The sequence below is a fragment of the Mus musculus genome, chromosome X (genome assembly GCF_000001635.26).
Source record: "Mus musculus strain C57BL/6J chromosome X, GRCm38.p6 C57BL/6J".
Lineage (NCBI taxonomy): Eukaryota > Metazoa > Chordata > Mammalia > Rodentia > Muridae > Mus > Mus musculus.
This window is the reverse complement of record NC_000086.7, coordinates 167,890,848-167,903,117: the sequence shown is the minus strand read 5'-3', so window position 1 is coordinate 167,903,117 and position 12,270 is coordinate 167,890,848. Positions and strand designations below refer to the sequence as shown.

Sequence of the window (12,270 nt, the reverse complement as noted above, 5' to 3'; positions counted from 1 at the left end):
GCATATGAGCTATCTCATGTCACTCATTATTGAATCTGCATGCAAATAGAATTGCTTCCTTCTTTTCTCCCCCCACCCTGGTTTTCTCAGGTTTAATGTAAAGATCAGGGCATATGTTTGGTGCCAGAAATCAGTGTTTGTTAATTGTCTTGGTGGTACACTGTGTTTCTTAATGTTGATAGTGTTAAGTACAAGGAGAGTACCTGAATGCTGTACAAATATTTTCTGAGTCTGTATTTTATATCAATCATATCTTCTTTGGAAGTGTTTTTCCATCTTTTACTGTCTTTTGTCTCTGTACACATAAAAATGGTATCTGCAATAATCATATTAATGGGTTAACAAATCACTTCTATGGAAATATGTAACTGTAAAACTAGTTTGGGCCCTTGTATTTATTCAGTAAGGGTTCTAATTCTTGAAGTGCAATGGGATAGACATTTACTATTCAGCTGTTACACGCCAGCTATTTTATGGGGTGGAACCTACCCTCAAGAAAGAAGCTCACAGTCTGCAAAGAGAAAGAGACACAAAGCATCTTTAGTGTACTTCAGACGGGCAGGTAGTACAGGGAGGTCGAGGAATTTTTTGCAACTCATGAATTTCCCCACCTGTTTCACTTGCAAACAACTCAAGGAGTTGGTTCTGCTCTTGTGTAGCAGAACTACATGTGGATTTGGAGCTAGGGTGGGGTGTCTCTGTCCCAAATCTGTCCTCCAATATAAGAACTAATCATGCCTGACCCTGCCCTCTTTCTGAAATCAGAGGAGATCAGGTACCTTCAGAGTTGTGTGGGCATAGATTCTAAGTCTGTCTTATTCTTTCACCATGATACTTTAGCCAGCATTCAAAATTCTGTTCTACCAGGTGAGTGAGTGTTCATATTCTAGCTGCTTCAGTGCAAACACCGTTTTGTTCTCATTTTCTCTATTGCGTTATGCTGAGTGCCAATCTGCACTATCACAGGTTCCATTCACATCTTTCACAGTCAACTGTAACATCATGGGTTTCTTGCCTTAGTCATCACACTTGTATATCTAGTTCGTACAAGATCGTTGGCTACAAAGTCATTCAGAGGAACCAATGGAGATGCTTAAATGTGTATCTTGACACAGTTGCCATTGTTTGGTTGGGCTTTCAAATGAAAAATCTTTAGTATCCTATGAACTAGTTTGCAGAAACATTGTTCATTGTCTCTATTTTTTTCAGCTTAAAATGGAAAAATATGGGAAAGACTAAAAGATCATGGTCTATCTTAATTTCTGTCAGAGTCAAGGGCATCTTCAAATTCAAATGCTATAGGAATACATTGAGTTTTGTTTCATCTCCATTTGCAGTGGCCAGTGGTGCACATAAGCCATTTTGGAGTCTAAATATCAAGTGGGAATGTCATTAGAGTCCTAAAAATTCTTTGTATCTAGCAGATGGTGGCCCTGCTAGTGGCTGCTTGAATATCAATAACAACAGTGGTCTTGCCAATGCTCATCTTGGAAGCCCTGTTCTTGGAGAATTATTTCTCTTTGAGGCCTCCTCTAGTAATAATGAGGATTGGGATTCAGAGAACTGAATTCTGTCTTTCCTGTCCCAGACCCTTTTTCCAGGAAGAGGAACTATTTGCCATCTCAGGCTAGGAGAATACAACTTTCCTGCAATTGGTGTTCAGAGAAGTACCTGGCACATGGATGATTCTTAAGTGAATCCCCATCAGTCAACATACAGCCACTGTGCAGGGAACTGTGATATTTTACACTAGTAGACTGATCTCAGAAGAAAGGCCAAAGGCTCTTTCCCTATATCAACTCTGATGGACTTTTGAAAACTAACAACGTTTTGGATTTAGATCAACAAACTAATCCCACGCTGAGTCCAAAAGGGCACACAGCTGGTAGAGAAAAAGTGTCCAACTTCAAAGCCAAGCTTTTTTTTTTCTTTTTGGCTTCATAGACAGAAAGAGGGTTCAAAAGGGTGACCATTGGAGCTGTGACTGTTTTGAGTTTTTGTAGGAGATAGCAATGACTTAAACCTAAGAGATGAAGAACACGTCAGAAAAGCAGGGTTAGATTTTAGAGTAATGGGAAGCATTGTAGCATGACTTACATGGGACTCAATGCTAGAAGATGCGCTCTCTCTCTCTCTCTCTCTCTCTCTCTCTCTCTGTGTGTGTGTGTGTGTGTGTGTGTGTGTTTCATTTCTTTTCTCATTGCTTTGATCCTCACAAAATAGAAGCAACTTAAAGGATGAAGGGTTTACTTTGTCTTTCAGTTTTAAGGAATACAATATATGATAGTGGGGAAGATGTGGGCATGGAGGGCATAAGGCAACTAACCAGTCAGAGTCAGGAAGCAGAGAAAAACAAATCTGATTCCTCATTTCCTTTTGATACAGTCCAGTTGACATCCATGGAATGACGTCACTCAGATTTACAACAGATATTTTTCCATCTCAATCACCTAAAGTACAAAATCTCTCACAATCATATCTGGAGGTTTATCTCATGAACGATTGTAGATCATCAATTTTGATCATCACAGAGGGAATGACAAGTGGATAACAGAAAGAGGACAGGGTTGTAAGAGTTCAGCATATGCAAAATACCTTGAAGCACTGAAAATCTGCCAATACTTTGACCAATAAGGAAACAGTTCGAACAATTAAAATGCAAGTAAGTGAGGGTTATCCCTAAGTCAATGCAGTATACATTTCTTGCCTCATGATTAATTCTAAAATTAAAGATGATCTTTTTTAGGCAAGTATCCATTAGAAATACTTTTCTGTTAATGTTTATCTATTAGCTAAATATCTTTCCAACTGAAAAAAACCCACAAAAATTAAAATTATCATCATTGCCCCTATCCATAAATACTGGGCAATATGGATGGATTTGTCAATAAAGAATCCAGACAGAAATCACAGATATCTTCTAGCAAAAATATAGTTAGGTTTAAGAGGAATACATAAATTCTATGATTGTGTTATGCCACATTTTAAGGTTCTTTAGAGAAATTTTGTTTAGGATATGGGTTTCAGGTATAGAAGCTATATGACCAAATCTGCCTTTGAGCTTAAGGACTATGTAAATGCTTTGCAACAGATGTTTAAAACCTCGGCTCAGGTTAGGACAACAATAGATCAGTAGGCATGAAGAATGAAAGTTGATTAAGACAGCTGGTTAAAGTAGTTCATTACTATTTTATTGCTTTTCTGATATTATGTCATGGGTGTCCAGCACACATGTGTACATGTGTTTTCTGAATATTCATGTGTATGTGAATACATGAGTATATATACATATGCATTTGCAGGCTAGAGAACAATGTTGAACATTGTTCTCAGGAACAACATTCAATTCATTCAAGACACGTTCTGACATTTGGCTGGGGCATCTCATCCCTGTATCCCCTTATCCCTGCCTTCATCCATCCATTCCAAGAGTTTATTCCACCTTTCCTTGGCAGTAGTACTCTTCTTGACCAAATGCAGTTTTATGGCACTTCACTGTGCTTCTCCAATCAAGCTTTCCACTTGTGGCAAATAAGGCCTCAGTTGTTAGTTGGCCAGTCATGTTACAGTGTATGGCAAAGACTGGTTACATAGTACTTAGTGTGCCCAGAAAGTTATTAGCCATACCACAAAGGTCACATTTTTTCCAGTGAAAAGGAATATGGCATTTTCAATACTCAATGGTTTTTAAGACATGGCATGTTATTTGTATGTACATTTAGTTACAGCAAAAGTTCTATAAACATTGGCAAACAATAAAGAGAGAAACTTGACTTCTATGAGAGAAGGGGGGTAAGCATTAGGGAGAAGTAAAGGTTGATTTCTATTTAAGAGAGAAATTGTCTGGCAACAGGACCAAGCAAGTCTTTTGGGCACTTTAGACCAACTGGGGCTATGAAAGAAAGCAATTTCTGTTCTGAAGGCTCTCTAGAAACTGTGCAGGCATTATCTGAGATGCATATGTGAGGACTGGATCTTGTTAAGTTGACCAGTGTCTCCTGCCTTCAAAACATCTGTACTCTCAAGTGCCGGGAATTGAAGGATTTATGGTCTCACACATACTAGGCACGTGCTCTGTCATTGAACTACATTCCCAGACACCTTATCTATTCATAAGACAAGGTCTACACAATTTCTCTTCTTTGGATTACTTACATTTTATAGTTTAAAAAATACTATTTAAAAACTAATATTTTGGAGCTTGTTGTTCTTTTGCACCTTTAAGAGTTCTGATGTTCACCTTCACATTGAAATCTAGTGGGCTCTAAACCTTCCTGGCCAGTGTGTTTTACTTTTGTCTTTTCATGTCTTGTGAAATTGCCATCATAGTCAAACTGAGAAGCAATTACAATGGTCAAACTGTGGCCTAGAGCACTGGAACTCATTTTCAGGTGCAGCCAACCCATCGCCTACAGGTTACATCTGCTTCAGTGTAGCTATGAATGCGGACCAACACAAAAGCATAAACTTGTTGAGCATTATTAGATATTTTAAATCTTTATGTGTGTGCATACATGGGTGAATGTGCGTATACTTATTCATTTGTATGAGTATAGAGATTATCATACTACAACATATGTGTAGACACCAATAATTAGATAAGTTTATCAGTATTCACTTTCTACTGTATAGAGATGCGTTTCACTATCTATGCCAGCCTAACCTGCCTTAAGCACTTCCAGGGATTCTTCTTTCTCTCTGCCTCTCATTTTCCCATAGGGGTTCTGAGATTACAGATATATGCTACCCTGTTCAGTTTTAAGGAGGTTCTGGAATTCGAACTCATGCACCCACCTTTGAGATCAAGTACTTTATATGCTGAGCCATTGTTCCAAACACAAAACATTATGATTTTCTCCTTGTTACCTAATTACTTAGTTCTCAATGTGTACTTTGTAGATACAATTATGTCATTATATATTATAGTGTTATAATAGAGAACTGTTAGGCACAGCTGCAAATGCATGGTTTATCCCAATACAGTGGAAACTTCTCATTAGTGAGCAGCAGGATCAAGCTCTCAACTTAGTGATAGGAGGTTTTGTTTCAAAGTAATTTTTGTTTGTTTTAATGTATGAAATAATTTGATTTGAGGCTCTCAACTTTTATCAACTTTCAACTTTTATCAGCCTTCTGTTCTGTGATCAGGTCTATTCTTCATGATGACTTGCACTCCCAATCGTCTTGCTTTATTGTCAAGGCATGAAACAATATCTTAGAAATGTACCATTTTAATAAATGAACTAAAACATTGATCAGAAGGAAAGGATGCAGGGGAGGCAAGAATGAAGAAAAGTGGTCCTAATGTGCTTGATTTTTTTCTTCACTGCAAAGTCTTAGATTCTATCCTAATCTAAGCACATTATAATTTGTTAAATGATGCTGAAGAAACAGACAAATTTGTTTTCCCAAACTATTATTGTTGTTGCTGTTATTGTCATTAACATACACCATTTACTGAGTATTTATTATTTTTCAGGCACTCTGCTGTTTTATGAGACAGGCATTAGTGTCCCCACTTACAGTTCAGGAAACTGAGGCACAGAGCAGTTCAGTGGCATGAGGTCACACAGCTGGTAAGTGACAGCTCCAAGACTTGAACTCTCTCTGATCCTTCCCTTTCAGCTTTCATTTCTTTTATCCATTTGTTTTTGCTGGTTGGCTTTTATGATTCTCCCTCACATCACTTTGTTTCCTTTCATGTCTCCTAACAATGGAGTGAGCAGGCCTTGATTCAAGAGGCTTTTAAGTCATGTCCCCTTTCTGATATATTGATGGGTTTTGAAAATAAAAACAAAAATGTTTTGGGCCTTCAGAATTAAGGCTGGAAGGCTACACAGAATTGCTTTCTGCCCTTATTATATAAAGAGAAAATTGACTAAATAAATAAATAAATAGCAATAAATTATCAACAAAAATGATGTTGCCCCTGGACTTTGACAAATCTGTTTCCTTTAGAACTGACTTTCAGTATAGTAAAACATGAAGTTTGTCAAACTAAAGCAAGCATTCATGAACTATGTTCCAGGCCACTACTTACCACTTACTTTGTAATAGTGTATCAAAATGCTCTCTCTCTCTCTCTCTCTCTCTCTCTCTCTCTCTCTCTCTCCCTCCCTCCCTCCCTCCTTCCCTCTCTCCCAGAATGTATTTCGTTTTTCTTTTGTTGAAAATATTTTTTCATACAATATATTCTAATTATATTTTCACATCCCTTTAATATCCCAGTTCTTCCCCTCCCCCTCCCATATGGATCTATACCCTTTCTGTCTCTCTTTAGAAAACAATCATGAATCTAAAGGACAATAATAAAATAATAAAGATAAAACAAACAAATTTGAATAGGACAAAACAACCGAAGAAGAAAAAGAGCCAAAACACAAGAAACATAGATGCAGAGACATCAATTCACACACGAGTCCCATTAAAACATAAAACCAAACGTCATAATATATACCCTAAAGTAAAAACACAAACAATAAGGTACCCTGAGTTAATGATATGAGGCAAAGAGTCACCCAAAATATTGTTGAGTTCATTTTCTATTGGTCATCTACTGCTAGGCATGGACCCTATTCTTTAAAAAGCAGTCAGTTTTCCCATTGAGACTACCTTGGGAAAAACTATATATATATATATATATATTTCCAAGTGTCTTTCTATTGGAGATAGAGTCTGGGTTAGGGACGAGGGCATGTTCCAACTTCTTTCAGCTCTAAAATCCCAGCTGGTGCAGACCTATGCAGGCCCTGTGCATATTGCCAGTTTCCGTGCACTCATATGTGCACCAGGATTTTAATTATAGTCAGGTTAAATGGGTCACAAGTTTATAGAAAAGAGCAGAAAATTCAAATTCAGACATCATAACCTTTAGCAGTCCCTTTGATGGGGTCATCAATGGATGCTATTTCATTCTAGCTATAATGTCTTATAAGGATAGAAACTAGAAGGTCTAGGCATGTATCTTAACTGGTTGAGTGCTCATCCTGTATACATGAAGCCCTGAGGTTTGATAACCAGCACCGCATCAATCAGGCACAGGGGTATATATCTAGAATTGTAGCTCTGGAGGGAGGGAGGCAGAAAAATCTGAAGTTTAAGGCCATCCTGAGATTCATAGGTAGTTTGAGGCCAGCCTGCAATATGAACATTTTTAAAAATGGGGCCTTATTATAAATGGCAACTTTATCTGCTATGTGCACCAAAACTAGAGATTGACAATGCTCTACCAAGCTGAGGAAATACTTGGGAAAATACCTGAGGCAGGAGGACAGAAAAAAACTACTTATGGAATAGTGCCAGGTCAATCTGGTAGGGGTTCCCTGTATTTGAAGAATTTTAGTTAATAAGAAAGTAATGGCCAAATTGTAGAGCTTCACAGAACCAAACTAGAAGAAGTTGATTTTCACATAGCATGAGCAGTATACCAACTTTACATGTATTATTTCCTTATAGTGAAGCCATGCACCATTATAACAATTTGTATTATATTATAGAGTAGAAAAGCAAATATGAACTTTCTCAGAGTACACAGCAAGAAAGAGGTACAGTTTAGCTTTGTATCAAGGAAGACTGGTTGTAGAGCCTATGGTTTTTACTTGCTATGTATTGTGCAATGATGCTTCTATTCTGACTGGGCTTGGAAACCATGAATAGCCGCATTAGGGAGAAAAGATGAGTGTCTTAGAGATTATAGTCCATTGAATCACTTTCCCTGGCTACATTAGGGACAGTCGGCAGGTATGGGAATCAGGGAACATGAGTAAGCTTGAGAGGAGACAGATCAGTGAGACAGGGATGAGATCTGAAAGCAGCTCAGGGTCAAACTTTTGTCTGTTTATTACGGATTGCACAGTGACCTTGGACCGGAGGATTAACCCATATGCTTCCATTTCCTCACTCACAGGAGAGTAGGGCAGTGTTGCAGACTCTGCCAAAAGGATTCATTTTGGGCCCTGCTGATTGGGAAGAGTCAGCAGGTTTCCATCTGGCTGGACCCAGCAGGCCAGTGGGAAATCTGGGTCTGTAGCTCAGGAAAGAGGTCAAGGTTATGAACATCCAGAAATGTGAGGGGAGCTAATGTTGGGGAGGGGATTAGAGGGTTGAGGGAATGTCCAGAGGGGAAGGAAAGCAAAGAGAAGAAGGCAAATCAAAGAAACAGCAAAACCATCTGCCTGCTCTGGCAAAGTGCTCAGGAATGATAATGAGATAGCCAAAGAGCTTATTGCAGTTTGCAGGGCCATTGTTTCATACATAGTACATTTTGGGATGGGTAAAGCTGTCACTGACCTCTTTCTACATATCAGTACTTTTTGCGTACACATGGTTCATCATGTGTCATGGTGGCAAGCCCTAATGATTCTGATTTATTGGTTTTCTACATTTGTTATTTCTTTGGACAAAATGAGTTTTTTTGTCATGACCTCAACAATAGCCTCTGTCACGTTCATGTACAAAGACTAAACTCAGATTTCCCTGCAGTCCCTTTATCACTAGGTAATCAGGTAGGTCATTCATAAGAACATTGTATCTTTCCAGAGAAATTACAGTGCTGTTTGATGTATTTAGTCTCTTAATTTCAATTGGAATTCTAAAGCACAGTATATGACTGATGTTAAGATTAACTGCCCCAAATGAGCTCAGAAGTGGTGTGTGTTTGTACCTTATTCACTTTGTTTTGCTATGAAGTCTCTTAGTACACATCACTCTGTCTGTCTAGGCTGTTTACTCTTGCTTGAAGGCTCACCTCAGCAGGATATGCCATTAAAGAAATCACAAATGCAATCCCAAGAAAGATTGCGAAAATAATTTAGGTTCTTTTTGAACATCTTAAAGACCTGTTGATATGTGATGTGTATCTGTGTCAGGGGTGAGGGCTTCCACGTTCTATTGTCAAATTTTCCACAAATACTTGTAAAATTCCCTATCAATTCATATTAATTTCAGTAGATGCTAAAGCTTTTGTTCTCATTTCTCCTCTTCTCTTGTCTGATTTTCCTCTCCCCTTCCTTTGTCATCTTCTCCTTCTCCCTATCTTCTACCCTGACCTTTTTCTTGCATAGCCAGCCTACCCTGGAGTGCATTCGTTTATCCTTTGATACTCAGATTTGCTTTCTTCTCTATTTTCTCTCCCACATTCCTACTTGTGAGCCTTGTCAAAACCAAGCCCTGTTCCTTATTATCCACCCTCATTAGGGAGTGGAGGAGGAGGGCATTTTATGATTTGCCCTTGTCTTGGAACTATTGATTTCCCAATGCTAATTGTTAAAATAGAACTAAACTTCTTTCCATAAAACAGGTATAGCAATTTCTTGGCCAATGAGCATGAATTTATCTTTTCTGATTTTGTGCAAATTCAGTGACCTTTTTAGCCTTGGAAAACTAACTTCCTATTGAGTCTTTTTCTGACTTTTAAACAAATATATTTATTTACAGTAGACACAACCATATATATATACCATAAATACATACATGTGTGTGTGTGTGTGTGTGTGTGTGTATCTTTAATAGTACTAATTGAAATCCCTTTAAAGATGTTCTTAATTGTTTGTATGAAGAGATTAGTTAAGCCTGGTGAAAATATATAGGATGGATGTCAGATGTCTTCTCAGTGGATATTCATTGAGAGCCAATGGAAAATGGATAGGTGGATATATTTGGGATTGGGTGAATGGAGTTCATGAGAGTGAGAGGTGGACATATTCCAGTGGTCTGCTTTTGAATGTCTGCATGCTTGCTCTTCTATTCAACATCAGATTGGTTTGGCAAGGCACTCTTATTTCCTAATTCTTTGTCACTAGTTGGAGGATGGCCCTGTACGTTTCCCAATGAATCAGACTCAGGTGATGGTAGCAATAAGCTTCTCTGTGTTTATGAACTATTGACCAAAGCTTCGTGATGATGAATCTTTAACAATTGGGAAAGGTATGCAATTCTCCATGTACTTGAGTTTTGTTAGCCTTTGCCAACTCCCTAGGGTCTAAGTCTACTTTTGTGACATGGATATCTGGTTTGTAATATACTGGAGGACTTGGAAAATTGAGAACAAACCCCTCAATCGTTCAGCCAATTTAGTTCTACCCTGCTCATTATATACTTTATTGAACATTAAATGTATTCCAATTCAGTATTCAGAATACTGGAATCTATGGTATGATTAAGGTTTAGAAATTTGACAAAAAAGCTGTCATGTAACTTTCTCTCTGAATTTATAAAAAGTATTCACTAAAAGGTGAATATGTTCTTCACTGATAGAAAGCTTGCCTTGTAAGCACAAAACCCCCAATTCAGTTTTTTTACAATAGAAAACAAAGAGGAACTCCCCCAAATAACTTAGTAAGCTGATTTATGAACAAGAAATTATTAAGGAAAATGAAGTGTCTTTACTACTTCTCTTAAGCTTTGAGTATAATTTATCCTTGGAATACATTTCCCTTAAAGCATTTTTAAATATCTGAACTCTTCCAAGAGTATGAGTAACTCATACCATTATAGAATTTGAAACTAATTGTAGAAAGACAAACCAGTAAGCAGGTATTTGCTATATTATTAGAATCAGGATAGTTATGGTGAATGAAGATTATAATGAGTGGAATATCACTATAATTGACCAGAGAATAAGTAGCAAGTATTACTTAAGATAATAAAGTTTTAAAAGTAAAAATCAAACTGAAATTTCCTTCTGAGAATGGAAATAAAGGAATGGAGGGCAAGACAATGAAATAGCTATTGGCCTAGATCCAGGCTCGTCTTCCACTGAGCATATATCCTTGCTGAAACCTTGCAAGGGTATATCCATAATTTCTTTAATTCAATCACCATATCAGTAAAATTGGCAGACTCATCTCCACTAGAGATAACTGTTGTGTAACTGATTCATAATGGTACTCACATGTCTTAGTTACTGTTCTATTTCTATGTTGAGACACCAAGACGAAAACAACTTAGAAAAGAAGCAATTAACTTCAAGCTCGCTTACTTACAGGTTTGGATTGCTAGTCCCTGATCATCATGGTGGGGAGATAGTGGCAAGCATGACTGGCATGATGCTGGGTCAACAGTGAAGAGCTTATATCCTGATCTACAAGCAGAGACACTGGGAATGGTATGGGCTTCTGAAACCTCTAAGCCCACCACTAGTGACCCACCTCCTCCAACAAGGCCACACCTTCTGATCATTCCAAACTATTTCAACTAATTGGGGACCAAACACTCAAATATATGAGCCTATGGGGACTATTCTCATTCAAACCCCTAAACCACATATTTCTTAATACATAGTTACCACCCTTCTATAAGCTTATAATCCCTTAGAAAGTTTTTTAGCCTACCACCTAATTATGACAAACTTGACAGTTGTGTTTTCTTTATTCTCCATTTGTCCTGTTTTGCTTCTTTGTTTATTGAGAAAGGAAACAAGTTTCATGATACTTGCCCCTTTAATTAGCAAATTTTTGTTCAAAAATTACAGAATGATTGAAATAGTTACATCCATTATTTCTGTGAATAATATAATATCCCTTCTAGAAAAAAATCTTAGAGACCTTTTCATTAATTTATAATAGTAGACTTGGCATTTACAAACAGGATATGATAGTATGTGGGATGTTTTATCCAATTTTCTGAGATAAGTGATTAATACAAGTAATATTTTTTATTGCCATGGAAGTGTGTCATTTTCTTTTCAGGTAATTAATTGAGGAGAGCTATGATGATGTGGTTATTCAGGCTGGTTGTGCAAATTTGGCTTAATTATATAATCCTATTGACAAAAAACTGCTCCCTCTAGTTTGGGACATGAGAATACAAGAGAAATGTGATATTATTAAAAATTATATCCCTTTTCTATTGAAAATATGCCTTTACTAGACAGGCACTTTGACCAACTGAACTACAGAACATGCATTCCTGAAAATGTGTCTTTAATATTTTATGTTTTTAATATATTTCCATGGTCGTTTGGTATAAGAATCTCTATTCTACTTATCAATTTTAAAATGTAGAATTTTAACATGCACCATCTGTAATAGATAAAACATTTTCATCCCATGTTTAGTTAGTTATTCATGTGAAATTATAAATGAGTACTATTAGAAGAAATATTAAATAATCTTTTGGCAATAGTGAGAACAAATTCCTATTCTTCTTATATATTTCACGTACACTCTTCAGTGATGTGCTGTGCTTTAGAATTCTAAAATTAGACTAAATGTATGAATGTAGCAGGGTACTGCCATTGTATCTAAGTTGTTCGTAATTAGATGTCTTAGC

At 37.1% G+C, this 12,270-nt stretch overlaps 1 protein-coding gene across 11 annotated transcripts in view; it reads left to right on the top strand.

The window, feature by feature from the left end:
• The window catches only part of Frmpd4 (FERM and PDZ domain containing 4), a 1,105,936-nt gene that overhangs the window by 674,124 nt on the left and 419,542 nt on the right, over positions 1–12,270 (top strand). For 5 of the 11 annotated variants that reach the window (NM_001033330.4, NM_001290427.2, XM_011247834.3 and 2 more), the window contains one exon: positions 5,480–5,576. The exons of the other annotated variants lie outside the window; for them this stretch is intronic. In NM_001033330.4, the coding sequence (NP_001028502.1) occupies positions 5,560–5,576 (17 nt within the window). In that variant the 5' untranslated portion in view covers positions 5,480–5,559. The remainder of the gene's footprint in view (positions 1–5,479; positions 5,577–12,270) is intronic. 11 annotated transcript variants of the gene reach the window in all.